The following is a 26,250-nucleotide window of genomic DNA, read 5'->3' as shown; positions in this document are numbered from 1 at the left end:
TTACAAATAATGATATTGGCTCATATTGACTCTGACAGATATTCTCTTTACAGTAACGGGATAAAAATCAGGCTATCTCACAAACACACACACACACATACCCTAATATACACCAGTGTTGTGTGATTTTATTTGTATTGAAAAATGTATATATGTTTCTATGTATTTATGCATAGAAAAAGAGTCTAGGAATTATACAGTGTATCAAAATGTTAATAAAGGCTGTCTTTGAGTGATAGGATTATATGTGATTTTTTAAAAATTTGCCTAACTTCATTTTCTGATACTCTACAGTTAATACATAAAAAGCCCAAGGAAGAGATGAGTTTTCTTGTCAAAAGAAATAGCTCAAATGAATAGTATTTTTAAAAAGGCCCTACAGTGTTGGATTGTTTTATGTATAATTTTGGTATTAGCTATGTAGTCAGCACTGCATTATAATGTATGTGAACTTGGGCCACTGTCAGCAGCCCTGTCCTGAGATCCGCTGACTTACCCAGCAGGGTTAAGTAATTAAGAAGTGTCATGCCTCGGGTATTTTCTTAGCTTATTCTCATCAGCTTTTAGTAAAGCCAGAATTAATTTGTTTTCTTGCTGACATCTGGAAAAGAGGCTAATATGCTTGAGCATGACGCTTAATTTTCCTTTCCAACTCTAGATTCCAGAGTGTTTGAGGGATAGTTATCCCAGACCTGATCAGCCCTGTTACCTGTATGTGATAGGAATGGTTTTAACTACACCTTTACCTGATGAACTCAACTTTAGAAGGCGGAAGCTCTATCCTCCTGAAGATACCACAAGATGCTTTGGAATACTGACGGCCAAACCCATACCTCAGGTAGGTATTTCATAATGAGTACTTATGTCAAAAATGTCTTGCTTAGGAAAAGGAAAAAAAAAAAAAAAAACTAGTAGTAAGTACCTTTTGTTACCTCAGTATGTTTAATATTTAAAGATCGAGGTGCCTCTTCTATTTCTCCACTAGAAAGCATCATTTCTGTTCTGAAGTTAACTGTAATGGAATAAAATACCTGTTAATTTTGAGGGGTGCTTTACGTTTCCTTTTGCTAAGATTCCACACTTTCCTGTGTACACACGCTCTGGAGAGGTTACCATATCCATTGAGTTGAAGAAGTCTGGTTTCATGTTGTCTCTACAAATGCTTGAGTTGATTACAAGACTTCACCAGTATATATTCTCACATATTCTTCGGCTTGAAAAACCTGCACTAGAATTTAAACCTACAGACGCTGATTCAGCATACTGTGTTCTACCTCTTAATGTTGGTAAGAAAAAAATCTCTTACTTTGATAACTCTAGACACATATACAAACATACAGCTTTGTTATGAAACTTACCTGTATCATGTTTTAACAAGCTAAAGAGTCGTTTTTCTCTTCTAAGTTAATGACTCCAGCACTTTGGATATTGACTTTAAATTCATGGAAGATATTGAGAAGTCTGAAGCTCGCATAGGCATTCCCAGTACAAAGTATACAAAAGAAACACCCTTTGTTTTTAAATTAGAAGATTACCAAGATGCCGTTATCATTCCAAGGTAGGTATTTAAATGGAAAGGAAAATGGTGGTGATACTTTGTTTTAAAAGATGCACTAGGTCAGGCGCGGTGGCTCACGCCTGCAGTCCCAGCACTTTGGGAGGCCAAGGCGGGCAGATCATGAGGTCAGGAGATTGAGACCATCCTGGCCAGCATGGTGAAACCTCGTCTCTACTAAAAATACAAAAAATTAGCCAGGCGTGGTGGTGCACGCCTGTAGTCCCAGTTACTCGGGAGGCTGAGGCAGGGCAATCACTTCAAGCTAGGAGGCGGAGATTGCAGTGAGCTGAGATCGCTCCACTGCACTCCAGCCTGGAGACACAGCAAGACTCTGTCTCAAAAAAAAAAAAAAGAATTCACTTATTCACATGGGAATATAAGTGGGCTGTGACTTTAGCATTGTAATTACTAATAGGAAATATATTAGTCAGTCAGGCATGGCGATGCGTGCTGTAATCACAGCTACTCAGGGCTGAGGTGGGAGGATTGCTTCAGCCCAGGATTTCTAGGCTGTGCAGTAAGCTGTGATCACACCACTACACTCCAGCCTGGGCAACAGATCGGGGAAAAGAAAGAAACTCTTAAGGTCGACCCGTTCTCTCCAGTATACCTGCTTAAAAAATAATACCTAAAACGTTATAGATAAGGAATTTTCCTTTGTAAGGGGTCAGATAATCTAATGTTGATGGGCTTTCTTCTTAAAATCTCCATCCTTTTAGTCTCCAGAGTCTTATAGAATTTGATTATAAATAATGATTTCATTTCTTAAAATTTTTATAAGGAATATTAAGCTCTGTGAAAATAGTAAATCCAGAATGATTTTTTTCCTTATTTTATAAAAATTTAGGGAATGGAGTTTTGGGGCAATACAATACAGGCAGTTTTCAAATAATTATAATACTAGTTGTAATTCAATCTTTGATTTTTTTTTTCTTTTTGCACCTCAAAACCATATTTTAAATGTTAGTTATCAGGACCATCACTATCATAGATGATGCAGTAATACGTTTTATATGACAAGTGTCTTTAATGTTTAGCATTAGTAATATACAAAGTATTTACTCTTTGGATAGTGTAAATTTTTTATACTATTTATATAGATGAAATAGATATGTAAAGGTGCCATTTAGCTTCATGTGTTATCAAAATGTAGATATTTAGAACAAGAATAATAATAAAATGGGACAATAATGTGTCCATTTTTACTTGATAAAAATACAGTTCTTACATACTTGAAATATATTTGGAATACAAATTTTTATCGTTACTTATTTTTAATCTTTTGAATTCTTAATCATCATTTCCATACTACAAGCAGTTGTATTTTGAGAATAGTTGATTTAAATCAAAAAGCAACTGATTTTTTTTTGTTTTTCTTTTTTAGATATCGCAATTTTGATCAGCCTCATCGATTTTATGTAGCTGATGTGTACACTGATCTTACCCCACTCAGTAAATTTCCTTCCCCTGAGTATGAAACTTTTGCAGAATATTATAAAACAAAGTACAACCTTGACCTAACCAATCTCAACCAGCCACTGCTGGATGTGGACCACACATCTTCAAGGTAAGGGGCTTCAGAGATGACACTTGGATTGCACTTGAGGGATTCTTACCAGACATCACTAGACATGCAGAGGTTCACTGTCCCCCTGCCCACCCGTGGACTATCTGAAATCAGGAGATGCTTTGCACACAAACTTGCCCAAGGGGTAGCCCAAGAGGCTGTAGTTGAAATGAGCTCTTCAGGTGGTTTTTGGAGAACCACTGTGAATATGTACTCATTTTTGTGTGTTTGATAAAATTGTTTTGGAATTCTTACAGACTTAATCTTTTGACACCTCGACATTTGAATCAGAAGGGGAAAGCGCTTCCTTTAAGCAGTGCTGAGAAGAGGAAAGCCAAATGGGAAAGTCTGCAGAATAAACAGGTAATGAGTTAATTGTACTAGAATAACTTAGTATTTGAGTATTAAAGATTATTAAAGATAAGTTTGAATTTTATCTTACCAAGTTAAATGCATGATTCGTTAATTTTTTAGAAGTTACCTAATCCTCAAATTTTGTTTTGTTCTGTTTTAATTAGTATTATGTGTTGAATGTTATTTGAATGTTCTTTTTGGTAAGTATTGAGAGTTTTGTTTTTATACTTGGCCCATTAATATATCACAAAATCATTCTCATAAATCCTGTGATAAATCCCATTTGGCCTTAGAGGATTATTTTTACAAATATTTTTTTAAATTAAGTTTTACTAGCATTTATGATTTTCTTTATCCATTAGTGAAATTGGTCTTTTTTTTTTCTTTTGTGTGTGCGCTTTGTATTTATCTGTCCGTTTTTCCCCTTACTTGAAGATACTGGTTCCAGAACTCTGTGCTATACATCCAATTCCAGCATCACTGTGGAGAAAAGCTGTTTGTCTCCCCAGCATACTTTATCGCCTTCACTGCCTTTTAACTGCAGAGGAGCTAAGAGCCCAGACTGCCAGTGATGCTGGCGTGGGAGTCAGATCACTTCCTGCGGATTTTAGGTATGCCTGTGCAGTCAGCCAGAAAGAACACAGATCATGAGATCCTGTTTGCAAAAGAATAGAATTAAGTTAAAATTGTATATAAAATAGTTCTTAAAAGAGTAAAAAGAAAATAATGGATATAAGATGTCTTGTCAAGTCTCAGAGGGAGATGAGAATCTGAGGTCAGAAATAACCATTACTACTTAAGCCATAACAGTTGGAGTGAGAATGAAATTGTTCTTTGTTACTGCATCAGCATTTTCAGTCTGTTTTTTCTTTTAAAAATCCAAATATATGTTAAAAAGCAATAGCCTTAGCATGTTCTTTGTCTTCATTATTTTCTTCCCATTAGTAAAATCTCTGCATTCTAAAGAAACTATTGGCTTAAACACTCACATTAGTTCTGGTTATCCAATTGGCAATATCAAGACTGTTCTAGGGATTGAAGGAATTTTAAAATATAATAGGAATAACCACAATATTTATTGGTTAGTTGCTATAGTGCCAAACACTAGCTTAAATGCTGTACCCTGTGTTAGTTAGCTCATTTAATCATTAAGACAGTGCTATGAGATAGGAATTGTTAGCCCTTTTCTCAGGTGCAGAAGCTGAGGCACAGAGAGTTTATGTAAGTTGCCCAAAGTTACTCAGCGGGTTAACCAGAGTGCCTGGGATTCCAACCCGTGAAGCTAGGCCCCAGGTCCTGCAGGATGCCTGCAAGCTTCGTGACCTTCTTAACTACCACACCTAGAGTCTAGGGCCAGGGATTAAAGCAGTAGATAAAACCATGTCCCACTTTATAATTTACACTGTAAATTAAAAATTTGGAAACTTGCTTCTATTCTAAAGTTTAGGAGTACATTTTTGGGATCTTTGTTTTTGTTTTTAAATTCAAATTGCTGTTGCTCTCAGCCTAGCTGTTTTGAAGAATCTGATGTAAAGTTATAAAAATGTCTTTGCAGATACCCTAACTTAGACTTCGGGTGGAAAAAATCTATTGACAGCAAATCTTTCATCTCAATTTCTAACTCCTCTTCAGCTGAAAATGATAATTACTGTAAGCACAGCACAATTGTCCCTGAAAATGCTGCACATCAAGGTGCTAATAGAACCTCCTCTCTAGAAAATCATGACCAAATGTCTGTGAACTGCAGAACGTTGCTCAGCGAGTCCCCTGGTAAGCTCCACGTTGAAGTTTCAGCAGATCTTACAGCAATTAATGGTCTTTCTTACAATCAAAATCTCGCCAATGGCAGTTATGATTTAGCTAACAGAGACTTTTGCCAAGGAAATCAGCTAAATTACTACAAGCAGGAAATACCCGTGCAACCAACTACCTCATATTCCATTCAGAATTTATACAGTTACGAGAACCAGCCCCAGCCCAGCGATGAATGTACTCTCCTGAGTAATAAATACCTTGATGGAAATGCTAACAAATCTACCTCAGATGGAAGTCCTGTGATGGCCGTAATGCCTGGTACGACAGACACTATTCAAGTGCTCAAGGGCAGGATGGATTCTGAGCAGAGCCCTTCTATTGGGTACTCCTCAAGGACTCTTGGCCCCAATCCTGGACTTATTCTTCAGGCTTTGACTCTGTCAAACGCTAGTGATGGATTTAACCTGGAGCGGCTTGAAATGCTTGGCGACTCCTTTTTAAAGCATGCCATCACCACATATCTATTTTGCACTTACCCTGATGCGCATGAGGGCCGCCTTTCATATATGAGAAGCAAAAAGGTAAGAGATGATTTTTTTATTTTGAGCAGTTAATAATTCAGTGTGCCTGAAAGTGGTTTGCAGTGTTGGATAATCTCAGAGGATGAGAACGTATCATGCTCAGAAATTGCTACACCGGCCAAGCACAGCTGCTCCCTTGTTCTACCAGGGCCAGCGAAAGCCTGTGGCAGAACTACCTGGCAGTTGATGAGTATTGCTTTACACCAATCCCACACTCAGGTTTTGGGGCTTAGCTGATCTCCACGTGCCTTACTTTTTGATTGAAAGTCAGTTCAAAGGAAGCTATGCAAGTGTGTACACCTCTTGATCCTGAGGGGGATATGAAGAAATGTGCGTTGTAGTCAGTCAAGGAGCTTCTGCTTTGTTGAGTTAAACATTTATTTGAGAGGGTACGTCTTGGCTTACAAGGTGTACAGACATGAGTAAGACACAAGTCTTGTGGAGGAGCTCATCTCCAAAGTTTTGGAGAGTGGAGCGGAGAAGAGTAACAAGCTTCACAGAGCTTGGCTGCTCTCCAGTGTGAAGAGGGTGACACCAGAGTTCTGAGTAATAAACGCTCGATAGCTCAGAGAAAGGGCGGGCTCTTAAACTCAGCATGGACTAAGACTTAAGAAAAGGAATGAAGGTAAGATATTCAAGTTATGGGGGGAAAATGGAAAAAAGAAGTGTCACAAGGCAACATGAGCCTCCTGGACAAATACCTTAGAAAGCTGCTGATCACTTGCAGCACTCAGAAGGAAGGAGCATCACTGTTGAATCAAGGATGGCATTAATGGAGGAGGCAAGTTGACAGTGCATAAGCAAAGTGAACAGATGGCAGAGCATGTCAGCGTCAGGGAAGCAGCCGTGGCAGCAGTCAGAAGTGTGGAAATACCTGAGAAAAGGCTTGAAAAGGCAGGTGGGGTGAAGCTGTATCGTGGAAGGCCTTGAATGCTGGGCTAAGGAGTTTGCACGTGTTTTGAATGTTGTAGGCACTGTTGAAGGAATTTAGAGCAAGGAACTATTAATGTTAATAAAGTGGTAGTTTAAAATGATTAATCTGGTAGCAGAATGTAGTGTGAGTTGAAAAGCATATCCAAACCAACAGCAGAAGCAGAGAATGGGATAGAACTAGAGTTCTGGTAGAGAGGAAGGGGCTGAGGTGAGTGAGAATTTCAGAAGAAATAATTTTAGCTAACAATTTAAAAGTGCTTACTCTGCACTACTCTAAAAGATAACCATATACGCACACACGTACACTCACACACATATATGCACATATATGCATATAAACCTAATTTAATTTTTATAATTCTGAGAGGTAGAAACTTTTATTTTCCCCATTTTATAGGTGAGAATAGGCTGGAGAAGTTAGCTTGCCCAAGGTCACTTGGCAAGTAAGTGGCAGAGCTTGGGTCGAATCCAGACAGCCTGGCTTTGGAGACCTTCCCCTTCCCCATCATACTAACTGCTCCGGATAGAACCATCACACCAGGCAGCACACCAAGCATTTCCCAAGTGCTCACTCATTTACTCTTCTCTAAGCCTCTGGGAAAGAGACAACACATCCCTGTTTTGCAGATGAGGGGACTCACACTTAGAGAGTCGAATGGGCTCCTGTCAGGTCACCTAACTGTTCATCTGGGAGAGTCAGGAGTGTGTCCAAGGCCTCCCAAGATGATCTTGAGGTGGACTGGAGGTGCAGTCATAACAACCACGTAAACTGGCAACTTGGGGGCAGTGGCAGTAGCAGGGAGGTAGGGAGAAATGTGGGAAGTCCATGTTAGAGTTGAGATTTTAGACCTCATGGAATATGAAGTGGAAATATTCAGATAATTGAGGCTGTAGGATTCAGATATGGTTTTGTAGAGTAGTCACCATACGGAAGCTCTGAGAATGGATGAGATTTCCAAGAGGTGGTTGCAGGAAGAAAGTATCAGAGGCTTGGACAAGTGTGGCATAGGCAATAGGATAGGATACTCTGTTAGACAAGACAGAGGTGACTTTCTATTACAAAACTCGTCCATTTGTCTGCTCAGAAACCTTCTACTCCTTATTTCTGCAGAAAGAATGATCACTCCCTCAGCCTGCTGATGTTCAGGCCCTTTCAGCCCTGATGCGTTTTGGATCCTAAGCAGGTGGAAGCCCCTTGCAGCTCATTGGACAGACTCCATGCTCAGACCCCCAGCCTTGGGGCCCTTGCTCTGTCCTGCCTTCTGCAGAGGGCTTGCCTCCATCTCTACCTGTCCAGAATTTTGCCCCATATTTGAGACCTTACGTAGCTCTTTCTTCATCCTGCCCACCGTTTCTGTCAACTTGGAATGTGATTTCCCTCCCATGAGTCCACGTTGTACTTTATCCTCTTCTTGGCGCTTGTGATGCTTTGTTCTCTTAGCTTGGAAAGGGAAGCTAGCATTTATTTCAGCCTGCTACGTTTCAGGCAGAGAGGGAGAGTACTTTTGGCTATAGTGGTCACACGTACCCTCCTTTTCCCTGCTAGCCTGTGTGTCACGAGGACTGCCCCTCTGTCCTGCTGCCGTCGTTCCCTCAGGGTTGCCCAATCGAGTGCCTCTCATATGGGGGGTGTCTATTAAACAATAGTTGAGTTACATGGGAAGAGGGCTAATGAAGTACTTAATAATAAGGAACCCAGCTTTATGAAAATGAAAATGGGATTGACAATTCTAGACCCTAGTTTCCAAGTAATAACTTGACAGAAATGCAATGATGTGAGAAATTAAGAAGGAGATAGAGGCATTAGGAAAAACAGACCGGAGTAGAGGATAAGATAGTAAAGCTGTTCCATTAATGTGAATAAACAGAAACCTTTTGGTTCATTTTTTTTAAGTTGAATAAAAGTGTCTTGAAATGCCTGTAAAACAAAGGAATAATATTTGAGAGAGCATTACAGTTGAAATCCCGTTTGTGGCTTCGATTCTAGGAATATAACATTGTTTCAGTTTTGTTCGGTGCCAGTTTTCACTTTGCAGCTAGAGCTCATGGCATCCTCCCCCCATTTCATTGAAAATATTGTGACATCTTGACTTTTTATATGGGTTCTTTTCTACTTTGGTAATTCCAGTTAGCAGTTTGCATTTTATATCATCAGGTTGTATTTTCAAGGGTTTGATATTGTCTGAGGTGTTTCTTCTCAGTCATTCATAAGGAGTATGCATAGTTATATACATTATTTTTTCTGCTCTGCATCTTATATTCAGAAATATTTACACCAAAAAAGCATAGAATATGTGGGAATTTAATATTCTTTTTATAACATGAATGGGTAGAAAAACTGTAGAGCCCTTATAATTAATTGATGACATATAATTAATTGATTAATTTTAAGAACATTTAACTGAGGATATGTTAATATGCCTTGAATGAATTCCAGCAGTGATCATTTATGGATAAGTGTCCTAATATTTTCTGCTAAAGGTCAGCAACTGTAATCTGTATCGCCTTGGAAAAAAGAAGGGACTGCCCAGCCGCATGGTGGTGTCAATATTTGATCCCCCTGTGAATTGGCTTCCTCCTGGTTATGTAGTAAATCAAGACAAAAGCAACACAGATAAATGGGAAAAAGATGAAATGGTAAGTTTTTGTGTGTGTGTGTGTGTGTGTAACTGGAGGGATTTACTTTTTGGTGAGCCAAATAATTTTGTTTTATTAATTTTTTGTTTCATTTTCTTGGTATGTTTATAATAGAGTAGATATTTGATATATTTAATTAATTCCTTTAATTACACTGTCTTTTCACTGAATTCAGAAATAGTATTATAATTTTGATGGAGGCAAATTTCTATTTTTATTATTTCTTTTCCAAAGGCATAAGAGTATGTGATGTTTTGACTTTGAGTTTTGCTCTTCTTTAAAAAAATTTCACTTTGCTGTTATTACAATTTATCCTAGATCCTTAGCTCTGTTCAGTGAAATGACTTTTCAGTGACCTGTGATCTCCAGTCTGTCTGTGAAATAATTAATTTCAGTAAAATCTTGCTTTTGTAGCTCAGGGTTTTCCCAGTCAGGACTCCTGTGAACTTAAAAAAAAAAAGTCATCCATAAAGATTGTTATTTTCTGGAAATAATTTAAATCTTGCCAGTGACTTAAGAAGACTCCAAATATCAGCAACAGCCGCTTCATTTTGTCTTGTCTTGAAGGCCACCAGAGGGCACTTGGGAGGGCCTCCGAACTGCAGGAACCAGCGCAGTGGTGGTTGACTGGGAGAGTTCTAGTGCCTCTTCCGAAGTTAAAGGCAATGCTTCAGACAGTTTCATTTCTTGGAGATTTATTTTGCATTAAAAATAAATTGGCTCATTGTTACTTCATTTTTACCTCAGGCCAACAATGATAATACCGTTTTTTTCTTTCAAAGGTTATATTTTTAAATATCCATTTTCTCCATGTCTTCTTTGTGATGCATGTATCCTATATATCTGCCTTTAAGTATTTCCAGGTAGCATGTTCAGTGACACTATTCGGATTTTTACCTATTTATTGAGGATGTTTTTAACTCATGTAGTATTTGTCTTATTACAGAATTAGAACTTATTTGGAAAAGCATTAAGGGAATATTTTAACGCAAGTTAGGTCCGAACAATTATTTGTTATTAATTTAGAAATATGTAGAACCTTAGAGGAAAATGTATAGATTTTCAACTTTAGAAATGGTATGGTATTTCTATGAATAACATTCCAGTAACGGTCATCCTCCTTTGTTAATACCGTTTCATAATGTTTTTGGCTCTTTTTAAAAACTTGTAGCATGAAGGTGACATTGGCATGTCATTGATTTTTTTTTTTTAAGATACAACACAAAGTTCAATTTATTTTTCTTAATGTTTCTGATGGCACTTTGGTTATTGGAATTCATTAGAAATACTGTTCAGATTTTTATTTAGTAAGTTACTTTTATTGAAATATAGGCCCTTGCATTATATTGAAAAGATACACTGTGGTTTTGGCTGGTTGCATTGCCATTCTCCCTACCTTGCTCTGGCCCTTCAGCAAATGGGCTTAAGTGGAAACCTTTGCATGCTAAAACGCCTCTTAATAGACGAGAGTATCAAAGTTGACTTGAATGATATAGAAAAGGATTTCATGTGGCTGTTTTTTCTTAAAAGGCTTGAAGTGCTCTTGAAAAACATTTTATGAGATAGAACCCCACTCTTTTGTAGATGAAGAATCTGAAACCCAGAGGCACTAAAAGGCTTTGCCCAGGATCACACAGTTTGTGATAAAAGTCAGCCCTTTGTGATTTTTGTGCTCTGCCACTTTTGGCTTATGGTGGCACCCTTCTAAAGATACAGAAGGTTTTTTTCAATAAAAAAAAATATTGTCCGATTTTTTAAAAATCGCAGTTTGGCCCTCTTTTTCTTAAGGACCAATCAAAAACATCTTCATGTTGCCTTGGAAAGTCTAAGATTGTTAGCAGGAAATGTTCCTTGAGGTCTGCCGCTACAGTTGCTTTTGGTGTTCCTTATTCTTGAAAAGGTGTTTCTTTCTTAATTAAAAAAATGAAAAGATAAATAGTTAGAGATATGGCTTGGCTTACTGCTATTTCTTTTCAGACAAATGTAGTGTTTATATCTTGAGTCTAGTTTAAAATATTTGTAGTATTTAAAAAATGCTTGAAGGTTGCAACTTTTTTTTGTCAGAACACTCTGGAAAGTTGTTACAATCAACATTGAATTGATGCACACCCTTCGTCTTCCCCCTTCACAAGTAAAGTTTTTTGGTTTTTTAAAAACTTGCATAACAGAAATTTGGCATCTTTCTAGGATTGCAAAAAAGTTACATCATTACTGAAATCTAGCCCATTATTAAGGTTGTCACTCACAAATAAGCTTTTGCCAAAGAAATTGGAATTAGCAAAGATCTTTTGACAGAAATTGGATTGTTGTGTTTCATGTTAGTCTAAATTTTCTTCTATTTTTGTCAGTTATGCTATAATCTGTTCCCCTGATTACTGTAGTTCAGAGTGGAGGGAAAAAGCGTAACTTTTCAAATTCATAGCTTAGTGCAGTGATCACTTTTATTTTTTAAGGAAAGCAGTGTAGTTTTTTTGTGGCAAGTATACTTTGAAGTGGAAATAGGGACAAAAGCTTTATTATAAAATCCTATTGTACATTTTAAAAAATGATTTTATCTGTTTTTATATTATATTCTTAATTGCAAAGGTAATGCTTTTCTACATCTGGAATTTCGTTTTATTAGTTTGAAAATCTTTTTGAAAATCAAATTACCACATTTTCAAATTTTGTCAGCAAAATTGAAGATCTGTGTGATCAGCATATGAGTGCTTTCATTGTGTGTCCTACCAGAGTTAGACGACTTAGTTGAAGTTTTGCATTGTGGACATTAATTTTAACTTTATATCCATGTTCAAAATCCTTAACTTAAAGCTTCATACTGGATAAAGGTCATTTTATAACTTAGAAAACGAACATTCAAAGAACATGTTTTACTTTGTTTATATGATTAAATAACTTATTTTATGTTAATTGAAAACAAATGGCCATGATTTTAAAGTTGCCTTTTAGTATTTGTGGTTGTCATTTGAAATTATCCATAACCCTTGCTTTTATTGAGTTTCAAACCCTTTTAAAAACAGCAGCTATGTTTCCCCTCCTTCCCCATTCCCCCTCGTTTCAGACAAAAGACTGCATGCTGGCGAATGGCAAACTGGATGAGGATTACGAGGAGGAGGATGAGGAGGAGGAGAGCCTGATGTGGAGGGCTCCGAAGGAAGAGGCTGACTATGAAGATGATTTCCTGGAGTATGATCAGGAACATATCAGATTTATAGATAATATGTTAATGGGGTCAGGAGCTTTTGTAAAGAAAATCTCTCTTTCTCCTTTTTCAACCACTGATTCTGCATATGAATGGAAAATGCCCAAAAAATCCTCCTTAGGTAGTATGCCATTTTCATCAGATTTTGAGGATTTTGACTACAGCTCTTGGGATGCAATGTGCTATCTGGATCCTAGCAAAGCTGTTGAAGAAGATGACTTTGTGGTGGGGTTCTGGAATCCATCAGAAGAAAACTGTGGTGTTGACACGGGAAAGCAGTCCATTTCTTACGACTTGCACACTGAGCAGTGTATTGCTGACAAAAGCATAGCGGACTGTGTGGAAGCCCTGCTGGGCTGCTATTTAACCAGCTGTGGGGAGAGGGCTGCTCAGCTTTTCCTCTGTTCACTGGGGCTGAAGGTGCTCCCGGTAATTAAAAGGACTGATCGGGAAAAGGCCCTGTGCCCTACTCGGGAGAATTTCAACAGCCAACAAAAGAACCTTTCAGTGAGCTGTGCTGCTGCTTCTGTGGCCAGTTCACGCTCTTCTGTATTGAAAGACTCGGAATATGGTTGTTTGAAGATTCCACCAAGATGTATGTTTGATCATCCAGATGCAGATAAAACACTGAATCACCTTATATCGGGGTTTGAAAATTTTGAAAAGAAAATCAACTACAGATTCAAGAATAAGGCTTACCTTCTCCAGGCTTTTACACATGCCTCCTACCACTACAATACTATCACTGGTAAGGAGCCCACGACCAGACTTCATTTCTGGGAAAATGAGACTTTGTGTTGATCTCATCGTGTTGGCCTTGTAAAAGTGATCTATGCATGTACAGTGTTCGTGCTTAATATTCAAGGGATGGGGCGGGGAACAAAAGGAATAGAAAGAATTCTTTTCCTTGTTATTTGGGGAGCACGTATTGCTTTATAACTTTGGTTATTGGGAGTATGGCTATCATATACCCTCATCAGTGTCATTTTATATCTGCCTAATTAGAGAAATTTTAGTATTTTGATGTGTTTTCCCCATTTTATCCTCCCCAAATATCTTTCTCTTGCCCATTCAGTGCTGCTTTTGGTTTTTGATTTAGTTGTATATTCTGGATGTATTTCCACAGCCTTTTATTGTTCTTCCTGGACAAAAAGACCCCTCCTTTAGGGTCTTTTTAAGATGGATAGATTAAAAGATTAAAAGCAATGATTTCACAAGAAGGTTGCGTGGCCCTTGCTGTGACTCTGCTGTCATCTTCTACTTCTCACTGTGCTCTGTATTTGCCCCTCTTTTAATAGACTGTCAACCCATTAGATTAGAAGGGAGAACAAGCCCCTCACACCCAAATCAGCTTCAGGCTGTGAAACACAGCTGAAGTTTACATTTCAATTTCTGTATCAGAAAAATAAGTGCCTGAATTCAGAACACCAAAGCAAAGTATAAGGTTTGTAGTTTATATAATAAAAGCAGTGTAGGTTAAGGTGATCAGCAAAATGTAAAAACCAAAAAGTGAAAAACTATCTGACTCTGGACTAGAAAGACTGATGAAACTAAAGCCTAATTTTCGTTATGGAGGAAAAATGATCCGTGGCTTTCGACTACATTCTGCTGGAAGTTCCGAGACCTGGGTTCTCGCCTAGCACAGTCCCTGCTTCTTAATTCCTTGCTTATTCTGGGACAAGTCACCATCGGTCCCTGCCTCAGTTTCCTCAGCTGGATATATTATTTTAATCACTGTGAGAAAATAGAGGTGTTGATTTAACATTGATCATTTTCACATTTTGACAACCAGTTTACCTGCCTTTGCTCCCTTTCACAACTCTTCTTTCTCAATCTCTTGGTTTGTGGTAAATTCATTTCTATAATAGCTCAAGTTAAGAAGAGGGTCTTTTCCTGTCATCCTGTGTAACAAAAATAGCCCAGGAATAGTGAGGAATGGTATCACTTATGCACAGATTCCAGAGTGTGAATGAGACTTTAGCGATGGCAGCACAGTGTAGCCACATGGAGAGGTGTGTGCGGCCCTGGTTTCACTTAAGTGATGATGTGTGAGGGAGACTCGAGAGGAAGGCCCCAGCACCTGCCCAGACAGCACAGTGCCAGAGAAAAGCATTCAGTGATCGTGATAGCACCTGGGAGGTTTTGTTTTTCCTTCTTAACAAGCATTAGTCTTTTGACCACTTGAAGATTTTATGACCCCAGTTTATATAAGAAATGTACTTAATTTGTCATTAAAATTTAGTGTCCAGAGGCTTTTTAGTATGATATGTCAGATATCCTTTTTGAAGAATATATGTATGAAAATGATTGTAAATACAAATCTTCTTCGGATTTGGGGATCAGTTGCTATGTGGGGATAGTGTAAATGCTTCTGCACAAGCTTACGGTTCCACTTCGGATCCCCTCAGATTGTTACCAGCGCTTAGAATTCCTGGGAGATGCGATTTTGGACTACCTCATAACCAAGCACCTTTATGAAGACCCGCGGCAGCACTCCCCGGGGGTCCTGACAGACCTGCGGTCTGCCCTGGTCAACAACACCATCTTTGCATCGCTGGCTGTAAAGTACGACTACCACAAGTACTTCAAAGCTGTCTCTCCTGAGCTCTTCCATGTCATCGATGACTTTGTGCAGTTTCAGCTTGAGAAGAATGAAATGCAAGGAATGGATTCTGAGGTTAGTGCTGTTCAAAACGATGTTGAAAAAAGTGGTCTAACTAGGAGTCTCTGTAGTTTCAGAGTTCTGATGGCATAGTGGTCTAAAGGGACAGCAGGAGGTCAGGGGTGTGGGACCCAGTGTGCTGTGTTCTCTGGGAGCACGAGTGAACTGCAGTTTGCAGGTAGGCCTCTTAAACTTGTCTGCCCCCACTGTGGGCTGTGTGTTCATTCAGGTGAAGAGAAGGAACCAGGCCTTTCAGTTAGGGACCCTTCCCACGCCTTCATGAGGGCTTCCAGCATTGAGGCATGCCAAAGAAGTGGCCTCCACTGCCGGACCCCAAGGCAGGTTTAGCTTTAGTAAAAGCCCAGTGTAGCTTATTCTTCCTTTTTTAAATGGATCAGAAATATTTGCTAATATCTCAGGGAAGCATCGTAAATATACATTCTGCTTCTACTTGAAGTGGGAAAATCTAATTTAAAAAACAAACTTCTAAATTTTTGACCATTGGAATTTGGGAGGCTTCTATTGTAAGTTCAGCCAAAGGCTGTCTGGTGACAGAGCTAATTCTAATGTGTTTGTGAGCTATTTCAAATTTTTGTAGGAAAGGATATTGCTTAGATCTTTCCAGTCTGTTAACATTCATCTGCATACCTGTGTCCCCCAGAGAGACTCTCATTTCCTCCTCTTCCCATTTCATTTCCTTTGATTTTCTTATTTTTGTAGATTTTCTTATAAGGAGTCAGGAAATACAGCCTTAATACTAGTAGCTGTTTTAGTTGTCATTGCTTTAATTTGTACCTTCCCCTTTTTAATTGCACCAAACCTTTGTTGGGGAGTAGTGACTTTCTATGAGAAAAATTAAGAGTAGGTTTGAAGTCTAGCCGCAGAGCCGAGTTCACGCCCTGCCAGCTGCCCAGATGTGCACTGAAGGAGTCAGTAGGCCCTGCTCTTACTTTAACGCGCCTCTGTGCTCTTGTCCAAGATGAACAGCCTGAGCTGGAGCGTGGCAGGCTGTGAGGCGAGAAGGTGGGACCAGCTCGTAGACTTCCAAGTGTTACCTAGTCTCATTCTTTAGAAATAGCTAAGCTTGAAATTTGAGGAATTAGTTAAAATTAGATTTAAGCTCTCTTTGGATGCCAATGGGGCATATTGGTTTTGTTAGTTTTTGTTCATTCTTTTCCTTCCCTTTGTTTATATAAACATATGTATAGAAGTTACAAGAACTGATTGGAAATGTCATGGTCTGGCATTTCTAACTTAACTATTTGATCTTAAGAAAGTCTCTTTACCTCTCTGGGCCTCCGTTTCCTCAGCTGTAAAAAGAGAGAATTAAACTTGGTAAGTTTTAAAATTCCTTTCTATCTCAAAACCATAAATATGAACAATAAGTCTGTTTTTTTAAGTAATCAGCAGTATAAATGTATTATATGTAACTTTGTATGGCTAAACAACCTATTAGAAATTAGTATTTTCCCACTTTCTCTTTATTTTTTTCACAAATGATTTGTGTTGATTTTAGAAAAGTTAGTACAAGTAAATAAGAAGAAAATTAGTTAAATTTGCCTGATTATGCTACCTCGGAAATAACCAATATTAACATTTTGGGAGGAATTGTGGATGTGTATAGATATAAACATATCTAAAATGTAAAATGGAATTCTATTATGTATAGGATACTGTCACCTGTTCTTTTCACGTATAATATATTGTGGCTGACTTTCCGTGTATTGATGTACCGTATCGTGATGCTCAGGAGCCACACGCTAGTCAACACGTGGCTGATTGATTTAAACGCTTCTTTATGGCCGAGTAATTAAGTAGTTTTTGGTTAGGATGTTTAATAACCATGGAGGTGATAAATACACTTATGTATCTAGTTACCTCCTTAAAATAAGTTCTTAGAGATGCAATTGCTGCATCAAAGAATTGTGAACTTTTCAAAGGCTTTTGATGCATGATTTTCTTTTATTAATTTGCATACCTGCTATGTCAGATACTCGGTTATAGTGAACACATATCTAGTGGCTTAATGAAGAGGGAACTTGGAGGAAAAAATCTTTCAAATATAATTTCCCTATTTCCCTACAACAGCGATTTCTGCTCCCCAAAGCAGCATACACCCGTGCCAGCACCAGACCAATTAGTACTATTGAATGCTTGCCAAGCAGCTAGGGAGTAGAACTGTTTTAAAGTATAGTTCTTTGATTACGAGTGAATTTGAATTTTTTTCATACTTTTATTGACTATTTCTAATTCTTTGTTAAGGTTGTTTAAAGTTAGAAGTAATCTTTTTTCTTTTCTGGGTATATAGAATAATAAATGGGGTGGGGATATTTTTTCTTTTTTTCTTGAGAAGTTTGAAAAACTTTTTTTTAAAATATAACATTTGTTTTACTATTACAATATAGTAGGCATACCATAAATGGTATTTCCCCCCTTATTAAAGAAGTAACAAAAGTCATATATCCAAGAAAAGAAACTACATCTGTGGACTGCCTGTAAAAGTGGCCTCTTGCTTACAAGTCACTTTTCCCTCTATAATAGCTTAGGAGATCTGAAGAGGATGAAGAGAAAGAAGAGGATATTGAAGTTCCAAAGGCCATGGGGGATATTTTTGAGTCGCTTGCTGGTGCCATTTACATGGATAGTGGGATGTCACTGGAGACAGTCTGGCAGGTGTACTATCCCATGATGCGGCCACTAATAGGTATTGTTGGCTCCCTTTAGAAAGAAAAAAAACCCACAAAATTAAAAACAACTTCAGAGATATTATTCATATTATTCTTTCATTTTGATTGCAGAAAAGTTTTCTGCAAATGTACCCCGTTCCCCTGTGCGAGAATTGCTTGAAATGGAACCAGAAACTGCCAAATTTAGGTAAGCAAAAAATGTACATGGAAAAAACATTAACTTAAAAACATCAAAGGGGAAAAGTTCACAAAGATATTGTAAACTAATGATTCTGAAAAATATTTACACTGTGGTGTGCTGTTGTCAGATTTCTGTTTGTAATCTGATTGACTTCTCTTTTTTCCTTCTGTTTTTATGAAATAATGCTGTAATAAAGACTAGACGGCAGCCCTGTCTGTCGGGGGTATGCAATTGCAGTAAGTCGTAACGCGTGTTTCCTTTGTGTGGTGTCAGCTTATACATGGGACTCCTGGCCTGAGAGTGCACACTAAATGCTGATTGACAATGATAATAAATACTTCTGACTTCTAATTCAAGCTGTTTGGGTTTTTTACAGCCCGGCTGAGAGAACTTACGACGGGAAGGTCAGAGTCACTGTGGAAGTAGTAGGAAAGGGGAAATTTAAAGGTGTTGGTCGAAGTTACAGAATTGCCAAATCTGCAGCAGCAAGAAGAGCCCTCCGAAGCCTCAAAGCTAATCAACCTCAGGTTCCCAATAGCTGAAACCGCTTTTTAAAATTCAAAACAAGAAACAAAACAAAAAAAATTAAGGGGAAAATTATTTAAATCGGAAAGGAAGACTTAAAGTTGATAGTGAGTGGAATGAATTGAAGGCAGAATTTAAAGTTTGGTTGATAACAGGATAGATAACAGAATAAAACATTTAACATATGTATAAAATTTTGGAACTAATTGTAGTTTTAGTTTTTTGCGCAAACACAATCTTATCTTCTTTCCTCACTTCTGCTTTGTTTAAATCACAAGAGTGCTTTAATGATGACATTTAGCAAGTGTTCAAAATAATTGACAGGTTTTTGTTTTTTTTTTTGAGTTTATGTCAGCTTTGCTTAGTGTTAGAAGGCCATGGAGCTTAAACCTCCAGCAGTCCCTAGGATGATGTAGATTCTTCTCCATCTCTCCGTGTGTGCAGTAGTGCCAGTCCTGCAGTAGTTGATAAGCTGAATAGAAAGATAAGGTTTTCGAGAGGAGAAGTGCGCCAATGTTGTCTTTTCTTTCCACGTTATACTGTGTAAGGTGATGTTCCCGGTCGCTGTTGCACCTGATAGTAAGGGACAGATTTTTAATGAACATTGGCTGGCATGTTGGTGAATCAACATTTTAGTTTTCCGATGCCACATAGTCTTGCATAAAAAAGGGTTCTTGCCTTAAAAGTGAAACCTTCATGGATAGTCTTTAATCTCTGATCTTTTTGGAACAAACTGTTTTACATTCCCTTCATTTTATTATGCATTAGACGTTGAGACAGCGTGATACTTACAACTCACTAGTATAGTTGTAACTTATTACAGGATCATACTAAAATTTCTGTCATATGTATACTGAAGACATTTTAAAAACCAGAATATGTAGTCTACGGATATTTTTTATCATAAAAATGATCTTTGGCTAAACACTGCATTTTACTAAAGTCCTCCTGCCAGGTAGTTCCCACTGATGGAAATGTTTATGGCAAATAATTTTGCCTTCTAGGCTGTTGCTCTAACAAAATAAACCTTAGACATATCACACCTAAAATATGCTGCAGATTTTATAATTGATTGGTTACTTATTTAAGAAGCAAAACACAGCACCTTTACCCTTAGTCTCCTCACATAAATTTCTTACTATACTTTTCATAATGTTGCATGCATGTTTCACCTACCAAAGCTGTGCTGTTAATGCCATGAAAGTTTAACGTTTGCGATAAACTGCCGTAATTTTGATACATCTGTGATTTAGGTCATTAATTTAGATAAACTAGCTCATTATTTCCATCTTTGGAAAAGGAAAAAAAAAAAACTTTTTTAGGCATTTGCCTAAGTTTCTTTAATTAGACTTGTAGGCACTCTTCACTTAAATACCTCAGTTCTTCTTTTCTTTTGCATGCATTTTTCCCCTGTTTGGTGCTATGTTTATGTATTATGCTTGAAATTTTATTTTTTTTTTTTTTTTGCACTGTAACTATAATACCTCTTAATTTACCTTTTTAAAAGCTGTGGGTCAGTCTTGCACTCCCATCAACATACCAGTAGAGGTTTGCTGCAATTTGCCCCGTTAATTATGCTTGAAGTTTAAGAAAGCTGAGCAGAGGTGTCTATTTCCCAGCACATGATTCTGAACTTGATGCTTCATGGAATGCTGCATTTATGTGTAAGTGACATTTGAATACTGTCCTTCCTGCTTTATCTGCATCATCCACCCACAGAGAAATGCCTCTGTGCGAGTGCACCGACAGAAAACTGTCAGCTCTGCTTTCTAAGGAACCCTGAGTGAGGGGGGTATTAAGCTTCTCCAGTGTTTTTTGTTGTCTCCAATCTTAAACTTAAATTGAGATCTAAATTATTAAACGAGTTTTTGAGCAAATTAGGTGACTTGTTTTAAAAATATTTAATTCCGATTTGGAACCTTAGATGTCTATTTGATTTTTTAAAAAACCTTAATGTAAGATATGACCAGTTAAAACAAAGCAATTCTTGAATTATATAACTGTAAAAGTGTGCAGTTAACAAGGCTGGATGTGAATTTTATTCTGAGGGTGATTTGTGATCAGGTTTAATCACAAATCTCTTAATATTTATAAACTACCTGATGCCAGGAGCTTAGGGCTTTGCATTGTGTCTAATACATTGATCCCAGTGTTACGGGATTCTCTTGATTCCTGGCACCAAAATCAGATTGTTTTCACAGTTATGATTCCCAGTGGGAGAAAAATGCCTCAATATATTTGTAACCTTAAGAAGAGTATTTTTTTGTTAATACTAAGATGTTCAAACTTAGACATGATTAGGTCATACATTCTCAGGGGTTCAAATTTCCTTCTACCATTCAAATGTTTTATCAACAGCAAACTTCAGCTGTTTCACTTTTTGTTGGAGAAAAATAGTAGATTTTAATTTGACTCACAGTTTGAAGCATTCTGTGATCCCCTGGTTACTGAGTTAAAAAATAAAAAAGTACGAGTTAGACATATGAAATGGTTATGAACGCTTTTGTGCTGCTGATTTTTAATGCTGTAAAGTTTTCCTGTGTTTAGCTTGTTGAAATGTTTTGCATCTGTCAATTAAGGAAAAAAAAAATCACTCTATGTTGCCCCACTTTAGAGCCCTGTGTGCCACCCTGTGTTCCTGTGATTGCAATGTGAGACCGAATGTAATATGGAAAACCTACCAGTGGGGTGTGGTTGTGCCCTGAGCACGTGTGTAAAGGACTGGGGAGGCGTATCTTGAAAAAGCAACTGCAGAAATTCCTTATGATGATTGTGTGCAAGTTAGTTAACATGAACCTTCATTTGTAAATTTTTTAAAATTTCTTTTATAATATGCTTTCTGCAGTCCTAACTATGCTGCGTTTTATAATAGCTTTTTCCCTTCTGTTCTGTTCATGTAGCACAGATAAGCATTGCACTTGGTACCATGCTTTTACCTCATTACAAGAAAATATGCTTAACAGAGAGGAAAAAATGTGGTTTGGCCTTGCTGCTGTTTTGATTTATGGAATTTGAAAAAGATAATTATAATGCCTGCAATGTGTCATATACTCGCACAACTTAAATAGGTCATTTTTGTCTGTGGCATTTTTACTGTTTGTGAAAGTATGAAACAGATTTGTTAACTGAACTCTTAATTATGTTTTTAAAATGTTTGTTATATTTCTTTTCTTTTTTCTTTTATATTACGTGATGAAATTTAGAATGACCTCTAACACTCCTGTAATTGTCTTTTAAAATACTGATATTTTTATTTGTTAATAATACTTTGCCCTCAGAAAGATTCTGATACCCTGCCTTGACAACATGAAATTTGAGGCTGCTTTGGTTCATGAATCCAGGTGTTCCCCTGGCAGTCGGCTTCTTCAGTCGCTCCCTGGAGGCAGGTGGGGACTGCAGAGGATCACTGGAATCCAGATCGAGCGCAGTTCATGCACAAGGCCCCGTTGATTTAAAATATTGGATCTTGCTCTGTTAGGGTGTCTAATCCCTTTACACAAGATTGAAGCCACCAAACTGAGACCTTGATACCTTTTTTTAACTGCATCTGAAATTATGTTAAGAGTCTTTAACCCATTTGCATTATCTGCAGAAGAGAAATTCATGTCATGTTTATTACCTATATGGTTGTTTTAATTACATTTGAATAATTATATTTTTCCAACCACTGATTACTTTTCAGGAATTTAATTATTTCCAGATAAATTTCTTTATTTTATATTGTACATGAAAAGTTTTAAAGATATGTTTAAGACCAAGACTATTAAAATGATTTTTAAAGTTGTTGGAGACGCCAATAGCAATATCTAGGAAATTTGCATTGAGACCATTGTATTTTCCACTAGCAGTGAAAATGATTTTTCACAACTAACTTGTAAATATATTTTCATCATTACTTTTTTTTTTCTAGTCCATTTTTATTTGGACATCAACCACAGACAATTTAAATTTTATAGATGCACTAAGAATTCACTGCAGCAGCAGGTTACATAGCAAAAATGCAAAGGTGAACAGGAAGTAAATTTCTGGCTTTTCTGCTGTAAATAGTGAAGGAAAATTACTAAAATCAAGTAAAACTAATGCATATTATTTGATTGACAATAAAATATTTACCATCACATGCTGCAGCTGTTTTTTAAGGAACATGATGTCATTCATTCATACAGTAATCATGCTGCAGAAATTTGCAGTCTGCACCTTATGGATCACAATTACCTTTAGTTGTTTTTTTTGTAATAATTGTAGCCAAGTAAATCTCCAATAAAGTTATCGTCTGTTCACTTTGTGTCCTTTCATCTTTTTTCAATTCAAGTGGGTAATAACATTTAAATAGTGGTAGCAGAAATGGTCTTTATAATGTTTCAATTCCATGGTGAATCATATGAAAATGCATATTTTAATATAAAATTTTGTTTACCAAGTTCTGCTTCATGTCCACCTGTAGAATTATATAGTAACAACTGTCTTTTTTGAAGACTTAATTCCAGTCTGCTTTTTGGAAATTCTGTCACATTGATTGATGCATTCTAGGTCTTGGATTATTTAGATGATATGTTTGACACATTCTTGAGGTGAACTTGGCTTTTCTAAAATCAGGTGGACAGAATGTTCAGCTTCCAGGTTTTTAGGACACATTTCCAATATTGTTGATTAAGAAATAATTCTATCATTTTAGCCTTTTGACCCAACTTTTTTTGTAACTCAGTAAACCAAGCACTAATACGAATCATTTGGTTGTAGAAACAAGATGGTAAGAAGTTTTTTAGAATGAGAAAAAAGTTTAGTTTTCCTTTGTAGGTTTAAATTAGTCCCTTCCTTTCCTCTCTCTCTGACTGCCCTAAACTAGATGAGAAAAAAGTATATTTTAATCCTAAGGAATTTGGGTAAGTGCTACATGCTTGTGTGTGTTGATGTTACTGCCCTGAATTCTCTAGATAGTTCAGGCCAAGCCTCAGGGCCACAGGTCCTTCCTGCCACCATTGACCCTACCCTCCAAGACAAGCAACTGCTCGCGTCTGCAGCTGTCACGGCTAGCAAGAAAGAACACAGCCAGGCTGAATGTATCATTTTGCAGATCGTGATGTGCGTGAAAAGAATCCAGATGGGATTGAATTTTTGTGTGTGTGCAGATCCATGAGCACAATGTATGTTTTAGATGGAATGGTAAATGCTGGGTCCCAGCCAGCTCAGGTCTGTGCCCCTTGGAAAGATGCAAGGAGCAGAGAGATGTGCAGGCCAGGAGAAGTGCTTTATAACTGGTCTGCAAGGCAGTTTATGAACAACACATATGTAAAATACACATAAAGTTTACCATCTTAACCATTTTTAAGTGTACAGTTTAATGGCATAAAGTACCTTCACAGTGTTTTGCAATTCTCACCACCCTTCATCTCCAGAAGTTTTTCTTTTTCTTTTTTTGAGGCAGAGTTTCGCTCTGTCACCCAGGCTGGAACGTAGTGGCGCAATCTCAGCTCACTGCAACCTCTGCCTCCCGGGTTCAAGGGATTCACCAGCCTCAGCCTCCCGAGTAGCTGGGACTACAGTCGCCCGCCACCACGCCAGGCTAATTTTTTGTATTTTTAGTAGAGAAGGGGTTTCACCATGTTACCCAGGATGGTCTTGATCTCCTGACCTCGTGATCTGCCTGCCTGCCTCAGCCTCCCAAAGTGCTGGAATATAGGCGTGAGCCACCGCGCCTGGCCCATCTCCAGAACATTTTCTTTATCCCAAATTAAAACTCTACCCATTAAACACTAATATTCCTTTCCCTCCAAATCCCTGGCAACCTCATTCTACTTTGTGTCTCTGAATTTAATTTTTCTAAGTACCTCATATAAGGGGAATCTGACAATGTTTGCCCTTTTGTGTCTGACTTCACTTAGCATAACGTCTTCATGGTTCATCCATACCATGGCACATGTCAGAATTTGCTTTTTGAGGTGAATAATATCCCATTATATGCATAGACCACATTTTGTTTATTCATCTGCCAATGGACATTGGGGTTGCTTCCACCTTTTGGCTGTTGTGAACAGTGCTGCTGTAAACATTAGTGTAGACATACCTGTTTGGGTCACTGCTTTCAGTTCTTTAGAGTATATACCCAGAAGTAGAATTGCTGGATTGTATGGTAATTCTGCTTAATTTTTTGGGAAGTCACCATATTGTTTTCTATAGTGACTACACTATTTTACTTTCCCACCAGTAATGCACCAAGTTCCAGTTTCTTCACATCCTCACCAATACTTGTTTTATGTGTTTTTGCTAAGAGCCATCCTAACGGATGTAAAGTGGTATCTTATTGTGGTTTTGATTTACATTTCCCTAATGATTAGAGATGTTGAGCATCTTTTAATGGCTTATTGACCATTTGTCTCTTTGGAAAATTATCTATTCAAGTCCCTTTTACCCATTCTTGAATTGGGTTTTTTTGTTGTTGAGTTTTAGAAGTTCTGTATATATTCTGGATAAGAGTTTTATAGTTTTAGCTCTTACATTGGGTCTTTGGTCCATTATGAGTTAGCTTTCGTACAGAAGCTTCTCTAGTCATGATGGAGTTATGTCCCAGTAAACCCATCGTAAGTTGAAAATATCTTAAGTCAAAAATGCATTTGCCGCGGCGCAGTGGCTCACACCTATAATCTCAGCACTTTGGGAGGCCAAGGTGGGCAGATTGCTGGAGCTCCAGAGTTCGGACCAGTCTGGGCAGCATGTCAAAAGCTCATCTCTATAAAAATACAATTAGCTGGGTGTGGTGGCACATGCCTTTAGTCCCAGCTACTCAGGAAGCTGAGGTCGAAGATCATCTGAGCCTGGGGAGGTCAAGGCTGGGGTGAGCCATGATCATGCCACTGTACTCTAACCTGGGCAACAGAGTGAGACCTTGTTTCAAAAAAAAAAAAAGTATTCAATCCACCCAACCTACTGAACATCATAGTTTTGCCTAGCCTAATGTAAATGTGCTCAGAACACACATTAGCCTACACTTGGGCAAAATTATCTAACACAAAGCCTGTTTTATTATTTTTATTTTTTTGAGATGGAGTCTTGCCCTGTTGTCAGGCTGGAGTGCAGTGGTGCGATCTTGGCTCACTGCAACCTCCACCTCCTGGGTTAGAGCGATTCTCCTGCCTCAGCCTCCCAAGTAGCTGGGACTACAGGCGTGTGCCACCACGCCCAGCTAAGTTTTGTATTTTTGGTAGAGATGGGGTTTCACCGTGTTGGCCAGGATGAGCATTGATCTCTTGACCTCGTGATCCCCCTGCCTCAACCTCCCAAAGTGTTGGGATTACAGGCGTGAGCCACTGTGGGCGGTGTGGGGGGAACCGGCTGGGTCCTCAAAGTATGGTTTCTACTGGATGCATATCAGTTTTGCACCATCAGAAAGTCCAAAAGTCATTAAGTTGAGCCATCATACGTTGGGGACTCTGTGGTATAAGGTAATGGTCCAGCCTCATTCTTTTGCATGTGAATATCCAGTTTCTCCAGCACCATTTGTTGAACCCTCACATTTTTCTAGTGCTCTTCTATTGAAATGGTGCTCTGCAAACAGTCCCTCCACCCATCTCAGCTGCCCAAACAAAAAGCTTACCAAGGGTCATCCTTGGT

At 38.0% G+C, this 26,250-nt stretch overlaps 1 protein-coding gene across 1 annotated transcript in view; it reads left to right on the top strand.

Annotated features, from left to right (window-relative positions):
• DICER1 (dicer 1, ribonuclease III) overlaps positions 1-22,922 on the top strand; it is a 47,318-nt gene extending 24,396 nt beyond the window's left edge. Inside the window, 13 exon segments of the mRNA XM_016926683.4 lie at positions 659-838; positions 1,073-1,286; positions 1,405-1,558; positions 2,943-3,125; positions 3,383-3,488; positions 3,915-4,090; positions 5,035-5,815; positions 9,230-9,385; positions 12,447-13,335; positions 14,996-15,264; positions 17,791-17,953; positions 18,048-18,123; positions 18,494-22,922. Coding sequence (XP_016782172.2) covers positions 659-838; positions 1,073-1,286; positions 1,405-1,558; positions 2,943-3,125; positions 3,383-3,488; positions 3,915-4,090; positions 5,035-5,815; positions 9,230-9,385; positions 12,447-13,335; positions 14,996-15,264; positions 17,791-17,953; positions 18,048-18,123; positions 18,494-18,659 — 3,513 coding nt within the window. The 3' untranslated portion in view covers positions 18,660-22,922.
• Positions 22,923-26,250: the final 3,328 nt, after the last annotated feature.

The sequence above is a fragment of the Pan troglodytes genome, chromosome 15 (assembly GCF_028858775.2).
Source record: "Pan troglodytes isolate AG18354 chromosome 15, NHGRI_mPanTro3-v2.0_pri, whole genome shotgun sequence".
Taxonomy (NCBI): Eukaryota; Metazoa; Chordata; class Mammalia; order Primates; family Hominidae; genus Pan; species Pan troglodytes.
Note: the sequence above shows the minus strand (reverse complement) of the source record. Positions and strands in the feature narration are given on the sequence as shown.